The 23,245-nt window shown below is 37.8% G+C and overlaps 1 protein-coding gene across 7 annotated transcripts in view; it reads right to left on the minus strand.

Annotated features, from left to right (window-relative positions):
- The window catches only part of Pnpla8 (patatin like domain 8, phospholipase A2), a 53,731-nt gene that overhangs the window by 26,243 nt on the left and 4,243 nt on the right, over nt 1-23,245 (minus strand). For 5 of the 7 annotated variants that reach the window (XM_020186923.2, XM_020186925.2, XM_020186922.2 and 2 more), the window contains 3 exons: nt 7,319-8,436; nt 7,026-7,175; nt 682-833 (listed from right to left, as the gene is read on the minus strand). In XM_020186923.2, coding sequence (XP_020042512.1) covers nt 682-833; nt 7,026-7,175; nt 7,319-8,368 — 1,352 coding nt within the window. In that variant the 5' untranslated portion in view covers nt 8,369-8,436. The remainder of the gene's footprint in view (nt 1-681; nt 834-7,025; nt 7,176-7,318; nt 8,437-23,245) is intronic. The other 2 variants (XM_074065031.1, XM_074065032.1) reach the window with 1 other exon arrangement.

A 23,245-nucleotide genomic window follows, 5' to 3' on the forward strand; every position in this document is an offset into this window, starting at 1 on the left:
CAGGAGGCAGAGCTCAGGAGGATCAAGGTTTGAAACCAGCCTGGGCAAATAGTTTGAGAGACTCTGTGTTTAAAAAAAAAAATCACAAAAAAAGGCTGGTTGAGTGGCTCAAGGTGTAGGCCCCGAGCTCAAACTCCAGTATTGCAAAAAAAAAAAAAAAGCCAAAACTTTCATGAGAAGGCAGAAAATATAACAGATATAATATAACAGATAAATTATAACAAAATTGATTTGAATGGACTGCTAATAGTAGGAATGAATACTAATTGTGAAATTATCTCTTTCTGAACAAAGCAAGCATTTATTATCACACAAGAAGTAGTATCTGCAAGAAGACACATGGAGCCTGGAAGTTACTGACAGAGACTCTTTTCTAACTATCACTTTAATAAGTATAAACATAAGGGTGAGATAAACACATAAAAAAGTTACAAAATATGGTTGAGAAGCTTCTAAATTACTGAGAAGACCAAACTAAAATATAAATATTAGATTAAATCAAAATAAAGTGATTCAAATATTTTTACAGTAGCTCTTAGATTTATAATGTAATAAAGAAAACAATTTTATGTTTTATTTTAAAACTGATTTAATAATGATATAATCATGTTAAATCAGTTTCTTCAAAATCCCTAAAGCTGAATTGAATCGGTAGATTTTAAGTCATTTTTCTAGCCTTACCTTGTTCCTCCACCATCAATTGTAAGAATTCTGATTCCTCTCCCTTTCACTGGATCCACATAACCAATTAAGGCCAAAATTTCTCTAACTGAAGCCTGAAGAGTTTCATCCTTAACTTGTCTCAGTCGTAATAAATAAGGAATAATTCTTTCCTACATTGAGAGAAAAGATATTTTGCTACTTTTGTCAAATCAAGACTGAAAAATGTAAACTGGATGTAGTGGTGCACACCTGTAATCCCAGCACTCAGAAGGCTAAGGCAGGAGGATCACAAATTCCAGGTCAGCCTAGGCTACACAGCAAGAACCTGTCTTTAAAAAAAAAGATGAAAATGGGTATTATTTTTAACTAACACAAGCAGACTATCACATAAAATCAAAGTGTCAGTGTTCATTACTTCCTTGGCAATATCAAAAAAAATAGGGGTTTTTTTGGGGGGTGGTACTGAGATTACTTTGGGTTTACTAGGCAGGAATTCTACTGTTCCAGCCACACCTCCAGCTCAACAGACTTTTTTCACACATTAATGTAAATAAATACATATGAATTTGTCCTAATATTGAGGACAAAAAGTCTCTCTCCAAATATTTTCTTTAAAATGTGCAATGTTGGGCTGGTGGAGTGGCTCAAGCAGTAAGAGTGAGTAAAAATGCCTGCCTAGTAGGTGCAAGACTGAGTTCAAACCCCACTGTTGCAAAAAAAAGAAAGACTACAAAGAATGTGCAATGCTTAACAATTAGAGAAAATATAACTTGTTAATGTAAATTTACAAAGTATTAATTGTAACAATAAAAGGACAACATAAATTTTACACTATATCTTGTACAAATCAAAAGTTAAGACGATGGGCTGGCAGAGTGACTCAAGAGATAGAGTGCCCACCTAGCAAGTGTGAGGCCCTGAGTTGAACCCCTTTCCAAAAAGAGAGGGAGGAGTGGAGGGATGGAGAGAAGGGGGGGGGGAGAGAGAGAGAGAGAGAGAGATGAAACTTCTTCACAAGTAATCACTGGAAATTAAATTGAAGAAAAAGAAACCTACCTTGGTGTGCACTGCACATGAACACAAGGAGACCTCTTAAGTGGACATAAGCGAATGTTAACTAATAAATAAAACTGAAGAAGAAGATATAAGCTGACTGTAGAAATTAACTCATTTAAGCTGGGTACAGTGGTATGTGCCGGTCCCAACTACTCGAGAGGCTGAGGTAGGAGGATCATTTGAACCCAGGTGTTTGGGACCAGTACAACCCAATCTGTCTCTCTGGCTCTCTGTCGCTCTCTCTCTTTCCAGTATAAAGGTACAAGTTAATTTTATTTGCTAACTTTCATTCTTTACTGAAACATCTGTCCTTCCAGAAAGCACTTCCTTCCTAAAGTGCTCACTTACTGAGAAGTACAAGTAATACGTAAGTAGAGTGCATCATCCAAATCATGAAAAAATATGCCAAAGAAACAGAGTGCCTATGTTTCTGAGCTTGCTCTCACAACACGAATCTCCTCTGCAACTGTGCATTCTCAGGTCCACAGCCTATTTTCAGAAAACAGACCCTATCACATTTTACATATTAAAGTACCTTTACTTTTATGTCATATCATTTTTCTCTAAGTTTAAGGTACCCAATGTCTGTTAAAATAATTTAAAAAATTAGTTTAAATAAGCCTACGACTGCAAGATTCTAAGCATGTAAGTTCATGCTGCTGATTGTAGGCAAGAACTTAAATCTTAGATTTCTATGTCAAGCTTACCAAAGATTTTCTAACTTTTGTAACACAGGAGTATTTTATATGGTCAATACCCCAGCTTTAGGGCAATGGCTGAGTGACAGCTATACTTCTACTGTGTAATGCTCAGTAAATCAAATAATTTTCCAATGTTTCACTCACTTTGTTTCTTTATTATGATCAATCAAGTCTGAAATACTAGTACTTATTCTCTTTTTTTGCGGTGCTGGAGCTTGAACTCAGGGCCTTCACCTTGAGCCACTTCACTAGCCCTTTTTTTGTGATGGGTTTTTTTGAGATAGGGTCTCCCAAACTATTTGCCTGGGCTGGTTTTGAACTGCGATCCTCCAGATCTCTGCCTCCTGAGTAGCTAGGATTACAGACGTGAGCCACCAGCACTAGCTGTATTTTCTTTTTTTATATTGTTTTTGCCTGGCTAGTGTAGAGCTCTAACACACCACTAGAGGACTTGAATAATGGAGGAGGATGAAAGGCAAGATTCCATTTCTAGTTAGGATGGAACACTTTGTTAAGAGATGGACGATCTAGGTTAGTTCTTTTTGATCTAACCTTTTCTCTAGTTCCTGTTCCCCTTTTCCTATTGGCCTCAGTTGCTTTTAAGGTATCTGCTTTAGTTTCTCTGCGTTAAGTCAACACCCACGCACAGGAAATCAATGTGAGTCAATGCCCTGTATAGCTATCCTTATCTCAACCAGCAAAAACCCTTGTTCCTTCCTATTATTGCTTATACTCTCTCTACAACAAAATTAGAAATAAGGGCAAAATAGTTTCTGCTGGGTATTGAGGGGGTGAGGGGGGAGAGGGAGGGGGTGGAGTGGGTGGTAAGGGAGGCGGTGGGGGCAGGGGGAAGAAATGACCCAAGCCTTGTATGCACATATGAATAATAAAAGAAAAAAAAAAGAGATGGATGATCATGCCAAGAACAACTAGAAAAACTTAAAATACACAAGAACAGTGCCATCTGTTTAAAGGTATCAGAGAGCTGCTGCAGCAGTGAAGACCAGAGAGGCTAAAAACCCGGAGTGGGGGTAAGTGCTGGGGAGTGAGCGGATAAGCTGTGGCTTTTCCCCCATTATGGCATTTGCTGAGGTGGGGAAGAAGCCAAGAACTTGGGTTTGGTATAGACAGAGGGCCACAAATGGACAGAGAAATCAGCTGAGCATTCAAGAGTCTCATGAAGTTTGGAGTGACAAAACTGAAGACTAGGGGCGTGGATCCCAATATTAGTGTTACCTCAACATTTGCTGAATTCTCAAACTGGGAGGTATGGAAGGTTAAAAAGCTAAGCTGAAGACCTCTGAAAAGCAAGAGTAGAATATTTGTGTTTTTGAGACTGTAGGACCCAAATGGATGGTGGTAGTGGACATATGAGGCTCTCAACCCAAAACCCTACAGGAATACACCCTAAAAACAGAAATCCACACTTTTTACCCAAACTGGAACGCAACCTTGACCCAGCTCTGCCCTAACTGAATGAAGGTTATCAGTGTACTGCAAGCAGAGGAGCAAAGCAATTCTCTGAAAAAACAAACAAACAAACAAAAAACAACAAAAAAAGGATCCTATGCATTTTTTTATTCCCAATGTCCAGCATATAGAAAAATGACAACATATGGCAACCCAGTACCAAATGATCCAACACTAAGAAGCGATCCTCACATTAGAATTACCAATAAAAGATGTTAAAATGAAAATAACATTAATAAAATTACCATCCAAAACATGGTGTACTTACAAATTAACAGTAAATCCAATGAAAAATGTGCAAGACATTCACATTAAATTTTTATGGCGGAACTGGGGACTGAACCCAGGACTTCTGAAAGCAATCAATCTACCACTTGAGTCAGGCCCCCAGGCCTTTTGTTTTATATTTTATTTTTGAGACAAGGCCTTGCTTGGGATCATCCTGCCTCTGTCTCCTGAATAGCTGGGATTATAGTATGAATAACCATGCTTGGCTTTCCACAGAAATTTTGTTAAATACTGAGAGAAAATAAAAATGGCCCAAATTAATAGAATATACCAAATCCATGGCATAGAAGACTAAATTTAGTAAAAACCCAATTGCCCCATAGATTCAATGCAATTCCAGGATAATTTTCTTCTCCTTTATTTTTTGGTAGCTACTTTTAAAATTCATATGGAAATATGTTAAGAACAGCCAAGGTAATATTAAGAGGAAGAACAAAGAGGATTTATACTATGAGATGTCAAGTTTATGAAAAACTACAATAATTTAGGGAATGAAGTATTGGAGCAAAAATAGGTAAGTATATCAATGGAACAAAATTTCATGTCTAGACACAGACTGGACATAACTGCCTCACTTATGACAAAAGTTCTTTCAATAATGGTTGCTGGGTCAAGTGGATATGTGTATTTTTTTAAGTCAGGATTTCTACTTTGATTCTAGATTAATAGTGATATAAGTGTGAAAGGTAAAACAAAATTTTAGGAGAAAACACAATAGATACCTTTATGACCAGAGGATAGGGAAAATTTTCTTAAACAGAAACAGAAAATTACCTACCAAATGGGACTAAATTAAAATTAAGAATATCTCTTTTAGCTGGTAGGGCAGGCCTGTAATGCTAGCAACCTAGGAAACTGAGATCAAGAGGATTAAGGTTTGAGGTCAGTGCTGGCAAACAGTTCATGAGATCCCCATCTCTAAAATAACTAGAGCAGGTAGGGAGTGTGGTTCAAGTTGTAGGGCACCTGCTTTGCAAGCATGAAGACCTGAGTTCAAACCCCAGTCCTATATATCTGTTCATCAAAAACAAACAAACAAAAAAAACAGAAAGAGTGAAAAGGTATGTCCTAAAACAAGAAAATATTTGCAACACTGCAACACACACACACACACATACCCCAGGGATTTATAGCTATAACATATTAAGAAATTGTAAAAATTGGGCTGGAGGCTTTGTTCAAGTGGTAGAAACCCCAGTTTCTACCCAACCAAACAAAAACAAAAAAAGAAATTGTAAAAATCAATACTAAAAAGCTGGTTGGCCCATTGGAAAAATGGGCAAAAAGTTTAGTTGGGAGAGTTCCCAGCAGAGCATACATGCTGAATGGCCTAAGCAAATTATTCAGTTCATTGTTTTTAGATGCTTATTATTGAGGGGAAGGGTTACTACTTCCTTTAGACTATTTTGTCATTCATAACTGATCTGAGTATACAATTCCTTACCATGTTTCTTCTTGGTATTGTAGGGTACTTAGATTTAGTATCACACACAAAACATAAGAGAATCCTCAAACTTTCAATAGTCAGTAGCACTAGTTATAACAAACTGACACAGAAAATTACCCAGAAATCTATCAACAATATAATGAACAAACTGTGATACATCATGAAGTGTAAAAGCAATGAGCATGGCCCAGTGCGGTGCTTCACACCTGCAATCCCAGCACTTGGAAGACTGAAGCAGGAAGACTGCAAGTTTAAGCCTGGTCTACACAGTAAGTTCCAAGGCAGCCTGCACTACTTAGACTGAGTCTCCAAGAAACAAAACAAAACAAAAACATGAGTCACAAAAAACATGGAAATAAGCAACTCATAATAAAAACAAAACAAATGAAAATAACTAACAACTACCCATCACAATATAAACAATTCCTATCAACATCCCAGATGAGAGAAGCCAATCATACAAGGTAGCAAAACTAGTCCATGATTACCTTTTTGTGAGAACATGACTGAAAGGGGATGCAAAAGACTTCTAAGGCAGTGGTAATGTTCTGTTTTTTCATCTAGACACGGGTTATTTGGATGTGTTCATTCTGAGAACTTCCTTTACATGTTATACTTGAATAAAATGTTTTAAAAAGGTTTTGTAAAGCACGTGCTATGATCTGAATGTGTTCCCCTAAGATTCATATTCTGGAACCTAACGCCCAGCATCGTAGTATTAAGGGGAGGGTCTTTTGGGAGATATTAAGTCATGAAGCCTCTGCCTAGTGAAAGGGATTAGTGACACTGTGAAAGAGTCTGAAAGGGGCAGCTGCCTTGCCCCTTCAGCCATGTAAGTTTGCCACAAGCTACAATAGATGAGGAATAAGCAAGCCCTCCAGGGGCTTGGGCTGGCAGAGTGGCTCAAGTGGTACAGCACCTGTCTAGCAAGCAGGAGGCTCTGAGTTCAAACCCTAGTGCTGCCAAATAATAATAATAATGATGATGATAATAAGAACTTGAGAGCTGGAAGCTAGGCAATTTTGACAGTATACAATTCAACTAATATACCTTCTATTTTACAAATGTTGAATCTCAAAGTACAAATATTAGTATTAATAGCATACTTTACATCACAGAAGAAAAGGAATTCATTAGTATAATATAAGAAGAATAAATTGAACAATTACTGAATATATGTACACAATAAAAAAATTTTCAAAATTTAAAAAGGAAAGTAGGCCTTGCCTTTCCAATTTAAAAAGGTTTGTAAGTTGGTGGAGTTACTCAAGTGAAAGAGTGCCTGCCTAGCGGATGTGAGGCCCTGAGTTCAAACCCCAGTATAGCCAAAAGGAAAAAATAAAACGGTTTACTAATATTTTAATTCCAAGACAAAGCCAGATGGATAAATTAGAAATTACCTTGACAGCTACTCCTTTTCCTTCAGGAAATTCCAGCAGATGAAAAGTCAATTCTTCAACCCTAGTGATGCAGAGCTTTGGGTCAGTTGTTCTTCTTAATGCCTGAACTAAGGCCCGTGTTCTATTATCAATACTTACTCTGGCAATGATCTACAAAGACATGTCAAATATATACCATTAAAATATGAAACTGCTCTAACAAATGCTAAGCATTTCTTAGGTACCTTTAGGAAAAGAAACATAAATTTGACAAAAATAAATACAATATAAAACCATGCTGAATAACAACTTGCCTTTTCTCGCTGAAGAGATAAGTGCTTTTTCTCCTCTGCAATTTTGTCTCTGCTGATAGCCTGCTCAGGTTTAGCAGGCTCCTCCTGTTCCTCTGCCTGGCTCTTTGAATCGTACTTTAATTTGGGCACAAGCCCACCAATATAGCCACCTACTAAAGCCTGTACGCCTTCAGTGGGACGAGAAAGAAAGCTAGCAATGCTCTGTTTAGTGGAAACTGGAAGAACCTCAGGCATCCCACTTGGACTGGCAGGCTTGTCCACAGTGTGCATGGGAGATTCTGAGCCCGGCTGATCAGTTAGGATGCCAGGGAGTACAGAACTGGATTTCACTTCTTCAGCCTTCTCACCTCCAAGTTCTGATTTGTCTGGAAAATGTTTATTTTCCTTTGCTTGAGACATTTTTTCCTCACGTTTGAAATATGAATTAATATGATTTGATAAAAAGTTGAACGACTCTCCAAATTTTGTAGTTATACTACTTGTGTAATGAAAAAGGCTTTGTTTTCCTGTATCTTCTTTATCTATAACATCAATTTTTTCTTCCATAGGATTCTTCTCTTCTGATTGGTCACCGTTTTTCAGAGATTTGATGGCATGTTTAACATTTTTCTGTTTTAACCAGCCACTATCTGATACTTTTCTTAATATTCGAGAACTTGGCTTAAATTGACTTAAACGTGAAATCATTTCATTTTGATAGCCAAAAAAAGCCTTTGAAACAGAGTTCAAAGTACTTTTAATTCGGGACATACGAATGCTCACTTTTGTAAGTCCCTTGGGAGCAGAAGTGCTAAGTTTCAAAACTCCAATATGTAAACCATGGTTGCTTGGAGAGGACCAGTGGTTACTGTAAGAATCTGCTTCACTTTTTGTCCATTTACATCTTATTTTGCTTGTATGAAAACCTCTTTGTAGACCAATATGACTTATCCTCCAGTAATGTTTAGGAGAGCACACTAAATGCAGCTGATTGCTTCTCTGCTTCCCACAAAGACTTCTTGCACTACTAAAGAGGTAAATATATATATCTAAAGTCAAATTAATAGACATAACTTAAAAATCATTTAGTTTCTATGACATTCACTTCATTCCTGAAATGCCATAATTCATGGTCTTACCTGAAATGGGAAAGAAAACATAAGAATTAAGATTCAAGTTAACACCAAAATTGAGAGCTGGCACAGTGGCTCAAGCAATAGAGCACCTGAATTTAAACCCCAGTACCACCAAAAAAATAAATAAATAAAAAAGTAATTGAGTATAATATAAAATATTTTACAGTTTGAACTATACTCAGAAAGCTGTCTCAAAACACAGAACAGTGTATTTTCAATATGGCTGATACAGATTTCATTTTTAAGCTACTAGAAAATAACTCACCTTATGGTACAAGAGTCAATAAGGAGAGAAGTTAGGTAGTAGCTTTTTGTTTAGGAAAATAACTAATTTTGGGGAGTTTCCCAATAGATAGGCTTTTCTTTAACACAACCTAATATGCAACTTAGATATTACATTGTTTTTTCTTCATTATTGTTAAATTCTTTGCTAGTTACTTCACTACAAGCCATTTACAAAATATTTCATCTACACCAGACATGGTACTAGATGCCAAGGCTACAAAGAAATAGAATACTAAGGAAAACAATTCAGTCTAGAAAAAATAAACTGTGAAATTATGAAAAATGCTTTACCACATCAAAAGATTCTGATTAACCAAGCACTGATGGCTCACGCCTATAATCCTAGATACTTGGGAGGATGAGATCAAGAGGAAGGCAGTTCGAGGCTCACTTGGGCCTCAAACAAATAGTTTGTGAGACTCCATTTCCAAAACAACCAGAGCAAAATGGACTGGAGGTGTGGCTCAAGCTGTAGAGCATCTGCTTTGCAAGTGCAAAGTCCTGAATTCAAACCCCAGTCCCACTCCCCACCAAAAAAATTTGATTAAACAGGTATTTTGTCTATTCAATTGATAAACATATGGACTGGGGATGTAGCTTAGTGGTAGAATCTTGCCTTGCATGTGCAAGGTCCTGAGTTCAAGCCCCAGTACTGAAAAAAAATTTTTTTTGAAAAATGCAAATAAGTGATAGTAAGCTCTACTGATAATAGATGAGGAAAATGGGCACAGAGGGCTATTTGACAGGATCTGATGAAAATTTAAACGATATCCAAATTTTTTTAATATTTATTTTTGATCAGCATTTCCATTATTGAGAGCCTATCCTACAGAAATGCTTGCATAAGAATACAAAGGAATTATTTATATATTCCCTGCAACATTGCATAAGTTAACAAAGCAACGAAAACCAACTCTAAAATGTCTTTCAGGAAGAGATAGTTAAGTAAATTGATACATATGAACAATGGAATGAGTTACCATACAATATATAGCTTTTTTAAAAAATGTAGATGGTCTTTATATATTGATGTATTCTTCATATACAGTGCAAAGAGAAGGCAAGCTACGGTTTCTGGATCAGCATATAAAAGGCTTGGAAATCACCACTCTACCCTAATAGCAAGTAGAAAATTTGAAGAGACAGAAGAGACAATGTCTAATAGCATGCAAAACCAGATGAGCTATGTAAGCATTGGGATGGAAATTTTAAGAAACAAACAAAAAGATATGTTAGAGAGCAAAAGCACTGTAAACAGAAAGAACAATGCTTTTGAAGGGCTTATGAATAGACAGAGCATAGCAGAGGAAATAATCTCTGAGCTTGAGGATATAATCTCCAGACTGAAAAGCACAGAAAAGGAAAACTAAAAAAATAACAATATTAAGGTCTGTGGAACAACTATAAAAGTGAAATATGAATACAAGAAAGAGAAGAGAAAATGACACAGAACAAATATTTGAAACAAAATGGACTGAAAATGTTGCCAAATTAATGTCAGACCCCAAACCACAGATTCAGGAAGCTCAGAAGTACCAACCAGCATAAATCCCAAACAAACAATAAAACCCACAAACCAACACCTAGACATATCACTTTCAAGCTACAGAAATCAAATGGAACTAAAATATACTGAAAGAAGCTAAAGAAAAATGAAAATACATCACCTGCAGAACAAAGAATTACATCCAACTTCTCAGAAAACATGCAAGAGCATATTGGTCTGTTTTGGGTTATTGTAGCAAAATATTCAAGGTAGGCTACTTTATAAAGAAAAGAGATCTAAGAGGGGAGGCTAAGATGGCAAAATAAAAAATAGCCTTTGTTCAACTCCTGGAGAATCAGAAAGACAAAGTAGAGAAAGGTGTGGAGCAGTTCAGTCTCAACCCCACTTGCTTGTCTAAGCAACCTGGCAAAATGAGCAGAAGAGGGACCCCACTCCTGTAACACTTAGAAAAAGCAGATCACTTAGGATTTGGCATAGGAAGTGCTGTATCAAATTCCACTAATCACAGCCATAGAAGAAGCAGGGAAACTTCACAAGAAAGTCCACTCAGAAGTGAATTCAACACCACACAACAGACTGGTATCTCAGGGCACATCGTGAAGGGAAGACTGTACTGTAAGACCACCCTCACATAAATAGAATTCCCTCTCAAAAGCCTACAGGTTGTGTGAATCTCAACAAATAAACACAAGAAATATGAAAAAGCAAGGCAACATGACTCCTCCAACAGTTTATAACTCTTCAATAACTGAATCGAAATACACTGATGTGGATGAAATATAACACAAATAATTCAAAAGTCAAATTTTAAAAAGTGATCAGTGACTTCAAAGGGGATACAAATAAACAAGTAAGAAAGACAATATAGGATACAGATGAGAAATTCAGCAGAGATGGAAAATTGGAAAAAAAATCTTAGGAATTAAAAGATCAATAAGTCAAACAAAAAATTCAATGGACTGGTCACTAACTGATTAGATCAGGTAGAACAAAGATCATCATGGATTGAAGACAAGGTTGATGAACAATTACATTCAGATAGTAATAAAGAAAATACAAGGAATTATGACCATAACATTCAAGACCTCTAGTATATGATTAAGAAACCAAGGAGCTGCTAAAGGTGTAGAAAACTCTCCAGTGAAATAACAGCAAAAATTCCCAAAATCTAAGGAAAGATATGGACATATGGGAGGAATTTAGAACTCAAAAGAGACATGACCTGGAAGGAAACTCTCCACAAGATATATAGTGGAAATGACAAGAGTACAGAACAAAAAAGATCACTGAAAGCTGCAAGAGAGAAGCACAAGTTACTTATAAAGGTAAACCAAGCAGAATAACAGCAGACTTATCAGCAGAAATCCTAAAGGCATGTAATGATGCCTAGAGCATGGAATGATGCATTTCGAGCCCTGAAAGAAAACATCTGCTAACAAAAACTACTATGTCTCTAGCAAAGTTATCCTTTAAACAGAAGGAAAAAGAAAGACTGAACAAGAGAGGCATAAGCTAAAGCAATTCATGATCACTAAACCAGCATTGTAAAAGATACTAAAAGGAATCCACACATAGATGAGGAAGAAAAATATATACGGAATTATGTGACCTGAGGAAAAAATGAGGAATTCTCACTAAAAGAACAAGCAAACAAATTAAATTAGTAAAGAATTAGACAAATGAACTCAAGTAAACCAGTCTCTAAGATGAATAAGGAAGAAAGAAAAGTACAGAGTATTCAAAACAAAACAACCAAAAAACACAAAAGAGGAGAAATTGGTATATACCTTTCAATAATACCCATGGGGTAAATTGTCTTTAATTCAATTAAAATATGCAGACTAGCTGATCAGATTAAAAAACGAGACTCAACTATTTGCTGTCTGCAGAAAAAGTCATCTCACTGGCAAAGATTGAAAGTGAAAGGCTAGAAAATGATATTCCAAGCAAACTGAATCTGAAAGCAAGGAGGAGTAACTATATTATCTGACAAAGCAGACTTCAAGCCAAAATTAGTCAGAACAGAAAATAGTCAGTATATATTAATAAAGAGAACAATCTAAAAGAAAAAGACAATTAAAAACAGAAAAAGAGAACAATCTATCAAGAAGCTATAATGAATGTAAATGTATGTGCATGAAATGTTGGTCACCCAATTTCATAAGACAAACACTAATGAACATAAGGGACAGACAAGTCCAGGTCCAATAAGAGTGGATGACTTTAATGCCTCACTCCCATTAATACATTAACTATCAAGACAAAAAAATCAACAAAGAAACCTCAGCGTTAAACTGTACTACAGATCAAATGGTCTTAAAAGACATTTAAACAATATTCCATCTAACAGCTGAGGAATGCACATTCTTCAGAGCAACTCATGGAAATTTCTCCAAAAAAAAGGTATCTTAGGTCATAAAGAAAGTCTTAATACAAAAAAAACTGAAATAACTTGTATCTTATTAGATCATTATAGAATAAAACTAGAAATCAATAACAAGAGAAGCTACAGATACAAACACCTGGAGAATGAATAATACACTTTTGAATGATCAGTGGGTGATTGAGGAAATCAGGAGGTAAATTTAAAAATTCTTAGAATCAAATGAAAATGAAAACTCGACTTACCACAATGTGTGAAACACAGTGAGTGAAGACAGTTTTAAGTGGGATGTTTACAGTTATGAGTACCTACATTAAAAAATCAGAGAGAAGCCAGGCACTAGTAGCTCATGCCTGTAATCTACCTACTTGGGAGACTGAGATCAGGAGGACCAAGGTTCAAGGCTGGCCACGGCAAATAGCTTTCCAGACCCCATCTGCAAAATAATCATAGCAAAATGGACTGGAGGATTGGCTCAAGAGGTAGAGTGCCTGATTTGCAAGTATGAAGCTCTGAGTTCAAACCTGCATCTCACAATAAAAAACAATACAAAAGCTGGATGAAACAGTTGGTTCTTTGAAAAGATAAACAAAACAGACCAACCCAAGGTCAAATTAATCAAGAGAGAGAAAACCCAAATTAATAAAATTAGAGACAAAAAAGAGAACATTATAACAGAAAACACTGAAATCCAGAGGATCATTGGGGAATATTTTTAAATATATTCCAATAAATTGGAAAATGGATAAACTTCTAGACACATATGACCTACTAAAATTGAGTCAAGAGGATACAAAAAACCTAAACAGGTAACAAGCAATGATACTGAAGAAGTAATAAAAAGTCTCCAACAAAGAAAAGACCAGACAGACTTACTGCTGAATTCTACCAGACCTTTAAAGAACTAATACCAGTGCTCCTCAAGTAGTCCATAAAACAGAAAGGGAAGAAATGCTTCCAAACTCATCCTATATAGCCAGAATTACTGATACCAAAACAGGAAAAGGATAAAACAAAAAAAATGTAGACCAATATCCTTGGTGAACAAAGAGGTAAAAACCCTCAATAAAATACATGCAAACCACATTCAACAATGCAGTGATCATATACAATGATCAAGCTAGTTTATTCCAGGGAGGTGAAGAATGATTCAATATATACCAATGAATAAATGCAATATAGCACAGAATTAGAATAAAGGTGGTTTTAAAATCACATAATAATTTTAATACATGCAGAGAATACATTAAAATTCTTTAATACAGAATTTCTGGCAAACTTTCATATCCCTTCAATATAAAAGTCTTGAAGAATCATACCTCAATATGATAAAGCCTAAATATAACAAACCCATAGTCAATATCCTACTGAACAGCAGTTGGGAAGTGAAAGCATTTCCTCTAAAATCAGAAATGAGACAAGAGCACCCACTCTCACCCCTCTTATTCCATATAGTACTTGAAATTTTAGCCAGACAATCAGAAAGAGAAGGAAAGAAAAGGGAAACAAATAGGAAAATAAGAAGCCAAATAACAGTCTTTGCGGATAGTATGATCCCATACTTAGAAGACCCTAACCACTCCACCAGAAGACTCTTTGTTCTGACAAATCCAGCAAAGTAGCATGATATAAAATCAATATAAAAATCAGTAGTTGTAGATTTAAAAATGACTTTTCTTAGAAAGAAATCAAGAAATCATTTCCATTTACAATACCCTCCTCCAAATCAAACACATAGAAATAGGTGGGCGCTAGTGGCTCACAACTGTAATCCCAGGCACTTAGGAGGCAGAGATCAGGAGGATAGTGGCTCAAAGCCACCCCAGGCAAATAGTTTCCAAGACCCTATCTCGAAAATACCCAACACAAAACAGGGTTAGTGGAATGGCTCGAGGGTAGAGCCCTGCCTAGCAAGCAACGGGCCATGAGTTCAAACCATGGTACGGCCAAAAAAAAAATTAACACCAAATCAAAATTAGGCAAATGAGCTGAACAGATGTGTCTCAAAAATCACTGTGGACATGACAGCATAAACACACCAATTAAAGACAGAGATTAACCAGAAAAAGATGAGCTGCCTGTAATTTTAGTTACTCAGGAAGCAGAGATGGGGAAGATTGCTGTTCAAAGCCAGCCTAGGTAAAAAGTCAACAAGACTCCCATCTTAACCAAAAACCTGGAGTGGGGGCTGGTGGAGTGGGTCAAGTGGTAGAGTGCCTACCCAGCAAGCATGTGGCTCTAAATTCAATCCCCAATACAGGAAAAAAAAAAGCTGGAGTGGTGGTGCATATCTATAATCCCAGCCACTAGAAGAAATAGGTAGGAAGATCAATGCCTGAGACCACAAGACCCTATCTCAAAGATTACTAAAGCAAAAAAGAGATAGGGTGTGGCTCAAGTGGTAGAGCACCTGCTAGCAAGCACCAGCTGAGCTGCACCCCCAGTACCATCATAAAACAAAATAATGACAGAAATTATCACAATCAGTTTAAAAAGAAAACAACTAATTTGTTTATAAGAACTCAACCATATCACAGTTTGAGGTCAGCCTGAACAAATAGTTCTAGCGACCCCATCTCCAAAATAACCAGAGCAAAATGGTCTGAAGGTGTGGTTCAAGCATTAGGCAAGTGCAAAGCTGAGGGAGGGAGGGAGGAAAGAAATCCACCTTAAATATAAAGATAGGTACAAATTAAATGTAAATGGAAGCCAGGCAGTGGTGTCTTATGCCTGTAATTCTAGCCACTTTAAAGGCTGAGGTAGAGAGGATAGAGGTTTGAGGCCAGCCCAGGCAAATAGTTCATGAGACCCCCATCTCCAAAATAAGCAGAGCAAAAATGGACTGGAGATGTGGCTTGAGCACACCTCCTGACTGAGGAGTGAATGCCTGCTTTGTAAGTGTGAAGTCCTGAATTCAAACCCTGTACCACCAAAAGAAAAAAAAAAAACTAAATGGATAGGGCTGGGAGCACCACTCAACTGGTAGAGCACTTGTCTAGAAATTTTGAGGACCTGGGCTCAATACCTACCTCTGCCTAAAAAAAGGGCGTAGACAAAAATATGTCATGTCATGCGAACACTAATCAAAAGAAAGCAAGACTAGCCAAGCTAACTTCAGACAGAAAAGAAAGCAACATAAAAAATCAGTAAGGACAATTTAACAATACCATCAAACAAGTGGATATAATTAACATTTATAGACCACTAAATCAAACAGAATACACATTCATATCAAGTTCACAATCCCAAAATGAACCACATTCTGGGCATAAGACACAACTTAACCAATTTAAAAGAACAGAAATCATGCAAGAGGTGTTCTTAGACCATATGGAATTAAACTAGAAATAACATAAAAGTAAATGGAAAATCTAAGAATATGTGGTGGTTATACAAGACACTTCTAAATAACACAGGGTCAGAGAAACTAAGAGATTTTGAATTAAAATTAAATCACAACTTATCAAAGTTTGAGAGATGCAACAAAAATAGTTTGAGGCCAGACGCCAGTGGCTCACACCTATTATCTTAGGTACTCAGGAGGCAGGGATCAGGAAGGACGGAGGGTTGAGGACAGCGAGAACAGCTAGGGCAAATAGCAAGCCAGGAAAAGATGAGCAAATTATTATTATTATTATTATTATTTTAGAGGTACTGGGGTTTGAACTGAGGGTTCTAGTATTTGTGATGGGCGTGCACCATGAGAAGTACAACTCCCTCAAGGTCATCAGCAATGCCTCCTTCACCAACCGCTTAATGCCCCTGCCAAGGTCATCCATGACAACTTTGGCATAGTGGAGGGACTCACGATTATAGTCCATGACATCACCACCACCACTAAGACCATGAATGACTACTGTGAGATGATGGCTATGGGGCTTCCCAGAACACTATCCCTGCATCCACTGGCACTGCCAAGGCTGTGGATAAGGTCATCCCAGAGTTGAATGGGAAGCTCACTAGCATGACCTTCCATATGCCTACCCACAATGTGTTGTCGTGGATGTGAAAGTCACTTGGAGAAAGCTGCCAAATACAATCACATCAATCAAGTAGGCAGTAACGCAAGCATAGGAGGATTCTAAAGGGCACCCTGTAAGGGGACTTTCTTAATTTAATGTGCACGTTAGGTCATGTGCTCTACCACTGAGCTACACAGCCCAGGTTCTAGAAACTTTAGGACGCAGGGCATACTTGAAGGAAGTAGGTTATGGGGCAGAGGAGCTTTGAAGGTTGGTCTCCAGTCCCTTCCTAATTCTCTGCTTACTGTCTGCCATGAGGTGAACAGCTTCTTCCTCCACAACTCCCCAACATGATGTTCTGCGTACAACAGGCCCAGAAACATGGAGCCAAGTGACATGGACAGAATCCTCTGAAACCGTAAGCCAAAATAAATCTTTCCTTCCTTAACTTGTTTCTGTCAAGTGTTTTGGTCACATCTACACATATGCAACTAATAGCAACTAGAGGGCCTACAAAAATGATAGCCTAGATGAAATGGAACAATTTCTTCAAAGATACAATCTGCCAAAACTTCCACAAGAAGAAATAGAAAATCTGAGCTGGAGGTGTGGCTCAAGAGGTAGCGCAAAGCCCTGAGTTCAAACCTTAGTCCCACCAAAAAAAAACCCAAAAAAAACCCAACCCAAATTACAAGAAAAGAAAACTATATAGATGAATATAGAAGAAAAACTCCTGAACAAAATATTAGCAAATCAAATCATTATGACTAAGTGGAATTAACCACAGGTATGCAAGGCTGGTTCAGCACCTAAAAAATCAATTAATAGAATCTATCACATCAGTAAGCTAAAAGAAGAACAATCATCATACTGATAGATACAGAAAAAGCATTTGAGCACTGGTGGAATGGTTCAAGTGGTAGTGTATCTGCCTAGCAACCATGAGACTCTGAGTTCAAACCCTGGTACAGTGAAAAAAAGTTTTCTACAAAAAACCTACAATTAACATCATGCGTGAAATGGTAAGAACTAGAAAGTTTCTCCCTCAAATCAAGAACAAAGCAAAACGCCCCTCTCACCACTGCTTCTTAGCTTTGTACTAAAAGCCCTAGCTAGTGCAGTAAGACAAGAAGAAAAGGAAATAAAAAGGTATATGGGTGGGAAGGAATAAAAACTGTGTTTTGTTGCAGATGCAATTATTGCCTATACAAAAGTGCTCTTGTCAACCAAGAATGAACAAATAAAAACCAAAATTAAAATACAATAATAGCCGGGCGCCGATGCTTCACACCTATACTCCTAGTTACTCAGGGGGGCAGAAATCAGGAGGATAGCAGTTTGAAGCCAGCCCAAATAGTTTTTGGGACCCTAATCTCAAAAAAACACAAAAACCCCATCACAAAAAAAGGGCTGGTGGAGTGGCTCAAGGTGTAGGCACTGAGTTTAAACCCTAGTACCACAAAAAAAATTTACATGAGCACCACCCCCTCCTTGTTGAAATACTTAGGTATAAATCTAACAAAATGTATACAAGATCTCTATAAAGAAAAATACAAAACGCTAATAAAAGAAATCAAAGTACTAAATAAATGGAGAAAGATTCCATGTTCACAGGGAACATACTGCTGAGATGTCAGTTCTTCCTACTTGATATATAGATACAACATAATCTCAATCAAGATCTCCACATTTTGTAGGTATCAAAAACTAATCCTAAAGTTTATACAGAGAGGTAGAAGACCAAGAATAGTCAATACGGTATTAAAGAACAAAGCTGTAGGATGACATTACCTGACTTCTTCAAGATTTACTATAAAGACAGTGAGCTACTGCTGAGAGAATAAGCCAACAGATGAATGGAACAGAACAAGCAGCCCAGAAATAGGCTCAATTAAAGGTAGTTAACTGATGCTTGACAGAGAACTCAAAGGCAACAGAATGGTCTCGTCTACAAATTGTGTTGAAAACTGAACACTAACAGGTCCCAACAAACAACCTAGGCAGAATTCACACCCTTCACAAAAATTAACTCAAAACGGACCAAAGGTCTAAATATAAAACAAAAATCTATAAAACTCCTAGAATATGCTAGCTATAATTTTAGTACTCAGGAGACTGAGGTAGGAGGACTGTAATTTCAACACCAGTGTGGGCTACTGTGTCCTAAAACCAAACCTAAACAAAATTCCTAGAACAAAACATAGGAGAAGTACTAGGTGATCTCAGGAATGACAGTGACTTTTTAGATACAACACCAAAGGCAGGACCATCTTCTGCTCTTTGAAAGACAATGTCAAGAGAAAGAGAACACAAGCCCAAGTAGAGAGAAAATATTTGCAAGAGACATGTCTATAAAATACAGTCATTTGAAATCTGCAAAAGCACCATTAAAACTCAAAGCAAAAAACCATCTGATTAAAAACTGGACCCAAGACCTTAACAGATACTTCATCAAAGAAGGTATACAGGCAGGCACAGTGGCACACTGCTAGAATCCCAGCTACTTGAGAGGGGGAAATCAGGAGGATTGTGGTTTGAGGCCATCTCAGCAAAAAGCTGAGTGTAGTAGTACACACCTGTCATCTCAGGTACACAAGAAGTGTAAGATGATCATGGCCTAGGCCAACCCAAGCAAAAGCGCAAGATGCTATCTCAAAAATAACCAAAGCAGATTGGTGGAGTGGCTTGAGTGATAGAGCACCTGTCTAACAAGCGACAAGCATGAGGCTGTGAGTTCAAACCCCAGTGTTGTCAAAAAAAAAAAAAAAAAAAAAAACCATGCACCAGACTATACATTATCAGGTAAATGCAAATAAAAACACTAGGCTACCACTATACATCTATTAGAATGGCCAGAATCCAGAACACTGACAACAAAAGCTGGGGAGGATATGGAGCAACAGGAACTCTCTTTCATTGCTGATAGAATGCAAAATGGTATATCCACTTTGGAAAAGAAGTGTGGCAGTTTCTTACAAAACTAAATATACTCTTCCCATATGATCTAGTAATTGTGCTCCATAGTATTTACCCAAAGGTTTGAAGACTTGTCTACACAGAAACCTACACATGGATGTTTATAGCAACATTATTCATAATTGCTGAAACTTGGGAGCAACCAAAATGCCCTCCCATAGATGAATCAACAAACTGTGGCACAGTCGTTCCCTCTTACCCAGGGGGATACACATCAACAATCCCCACTTCTCAGATGCCTGAATTTATGGATAATACCACACTCTATATACATTACACTTTTCCCTATACATACATACTTATGATAAAGTTTAGTTTATAAGTTAGGCACCATAAGAGATTTAACAATAAATAATAATATATGCTGGCAGAGTGGCTCAAGAGGTAAGAGTGCCTGCCCAGCAAGCATAAGGCCAAGTTCAAAGTCCAGTACCAAACAAACAAACAAAAAAAGCCAAACCCCAGTACCACCAAAAAAAGAAACACCCAATAACTAATAACAAAGAAGAATAATTGTAACAATGTATTGTAGTATAAAAAGAATTGTTTCTGGGCTGGGTTCTGGTGCCTCAGCCCTGAAATCCTAGCTACTTGGGAGGCTGAGATAGGAGGACTGAGTTTTGAGAACAGCCTGGGCAAATAAGTTGTGAGACCCTATCTCTAAAAATAACCAGAGCAAAATGTACTGGAGATATGTCTCAAGCAAAAGAGCATCTGCTTTGCAAGTGTGAAATAGAGCTCAAACCCCAGTCCCACCAAAGAAAAATTGTTTCTGTAATTTTCTATGTAATATTTTCTAACTGCAGTTGACTGTAAGTAATTGAACCTGTGAAAAGTGGGGTGGGGAGGGCTACTCTGCATTAGTATGTGATATGTGCAAGTGGAACACATAGACAATGGAATATTAGTCAATGCTAAAGAGAAACAAGCAATCAGTCCATGGCAAGACCTGGATGACCCTTAAGCTCATATTATTATGAAAAAGAAGCCAATCTGAAAAAGGCTACAAACTGTGTGTGTCTTAGTCCATTTGGGCTACTATATAAGAATGCCATAAACTGCTGGGTGCCAGTGGCTTGCATCTGTAATGCTAGCTAGTCAGGAGCAGAGATCAGGAGGATCAGGGTTCAAAGCCACCCAGGCACAAAGTTCAGAGACCCTATCTCAAAACTACCCAACACAAATAAAACAGGGTTGCTGGAGTGGCTCAGGTGGTAGAGCATCTGCCTAGCAAGCAGGAGGCCCTGAATTCAAACATCAGTATCACACACACATACACACACAAAAATTCTATAAATTGGCCAGTCAATGTACTTTGTGAGACCCCCCATCTCCAAAATCACCACAGCAAAATGTAGTGAAGGGTTGGCTCAAGTGATAGAGCACCTGCTTCGCAAATGAATTCAAACCCCAGTCCTCTCTGCCCCCAATAAAGCCATAAACTGGATATCTTGCAAACAACAGAAATTTATTTCTAATGGTTCTAAAGACTGAGAACTCCAAGATTCAGTGTACGATAAGGCACTGATTTCTGGTTCATAGGTGGTGCCTTCCAGCTATGTCCTCACACAGTAACAGGGACTAGCTAGCTCTCTAGGGTCTCTTTTGTAAGGCCATCATCCCATTCATGACCTAATCATCTACCAAAGGCCCTACCTCCTAATACCATCACCTTGAGAATTAGGATTTCAACATGAATTTTGAGGATACAAACATTCAGACTATAGCATTAAGATTCCATATATATATACAACATTCTAAAAAAAAGAAGGTAAAACCATGGAGAAAGTAAAGAGATTAGTGGTTGCCAGGGTTTGTGTGGGGCTAAAGAATGAAAAGGAGAGCACAGAAAATTTTTAGGGCAGTGAAAATACTCTGTATACTATAATGACGGTCCTATGTCATTACCATTTGTTTAGACCTACAGAATATACACCTTGTGTGGACCCAAACATAAACTATGGACTTTGGTGATTATATGCTAATGTAGGCTCATCAAACATAATAAGAGTATCACGCTGTCAGAGGCTGATAATACAGTAGAGTATACACATATTGCGGGGGGGGGGGGGTAGTATATGAGAAATCTCTGTACTTTCCTCAAGTTTTTTTCTTTTTCCCTGGTACTAGAGTTTGAACACAGGGCCTATGTTGTTAGGCAGGTGTTCTAGCACTTGGGCCATGTCCTGACCTTTCAATTTTCCTGTTAATCTAAACTGTTCTAAAAACCTAAAGTCTTGAAAAGCAAAAGCAATCTGCAGTACTAATATATGCTGCACACATATGAATATACAAAAATAAAAAACTAAAGTGAAAGCCTGTATATGCAGTTAAAATCTGTGGATGCACACCTACTTGTAAACTGAATAGTGGCACCAAAAGAGAATAAGAACAGTTTACGTCTTACTTTCCTATTGTCTGAAATATTTACAATGAGTAGGTATTACTTTGTATGTAAAAAGAAACCAGGGATAGAGTGATTCAAGTGATAGAGCACCTGTCTAGCAAGCGTGAGGCCCTGAGTACAAATTCCAGTGCCACAAAAAAAAGTAGCCAGGCCCTGGTAGCTCACACCTGCAATCCTAGCTACTTGGGAGGCTGAGATTGGGAGGATCAAGGTTTTGAAGGTAGCCTAGGCAAACAATTCATGATATCCCATCTCTAAAATAACCACAGTAAAATGGACTGGAGGTGTGGCTCAAGTGGTAGAGTGCCTGCTATGGTAGCCCTGAATTCAAACCCAAATCCAATTAAAAAAAAAATTTAAGGAACTTTAATAGAAGGTGTAGGGATCAGAGGGAAGGGAAGACCTGGCCATCAGAGTTGGAAGGGTGGCTCAAGAGACAGAATGATTGCCTAGCAAGTGTGAAACCCTGAGTTCAAACCCTAGTACTGCCCTCCCCACCCAACTCTAAGGAAAAAAAACAAACCTGAGCATGGTGGCACACACTTGAGACACTAGCCACTCCGGAGGAAGAAACAGGTGGGGGGAGGGGATGGGAGGGGACAGGAGGAAGACAGGCTAAAATTTGTGTGAATTAAAAAGAAATTGTGTACTAGGCGCAGGTGGTTCACACCTATAATCCTAGCAACACCACCAACAACAGGTGTTGGCGAGGATGCGGGGAAAAAGGAACCCTCTTACACTGTTGGTGGGAATGTAGACTAGTACAACCAATTTGGAGGCTACTTAAAAAGCTGGACATCGATCTACCATTTGATCCAGCAATACCACTCTTGGGGATATACCCAAAAGACTGTTACTCCAGAGGCACCTGCACATCCATGTTTATTGCGGCACTATTCACAATAGCCAAGTTATGGAAACAGCCAAAATGCCCCACCACTGATGAATGGATTAAGAAAATGTGGTATCTATACACAATGGAATTTTATGCAGCCATGAAGAAGAACGAAATGTTATCATTTGCTGGTAAATGGATGGAATTGGAGAACATCATTCTGAGTGAGGTTAGCCTGGCCCAAAAGACCAAAAATCATATGTTCTCCCTCATATGTGGACATTAGATCAAGGGCAAACACAACAAGGGGATTGGACTATGAGCACATGATAAAGTGAGAGCACACAAGGGAGGGGTGAGGATAGGTAAGACACCTAAAAAACTAGCTAGCATTTGTTGCCCTTAACGCAGAGAAACTAAAGCAGATACCTTAAAGCAACTGAGGCCAATAGGAAAA

This window comes from Castor canadensis, chromosome 2, assembly GCF_047511655.1.
Source record: "Castor canadensis chromosome 2, mCasCan1.hap1v2, whole genome shotgun sequence".
In the NCBI taxonomy this organism is placed as follows: Eukaryota; Metazoa; Chordata; class Mammalia; order Rodentia; family Castoridae; genus Castor; species Castor canadensis.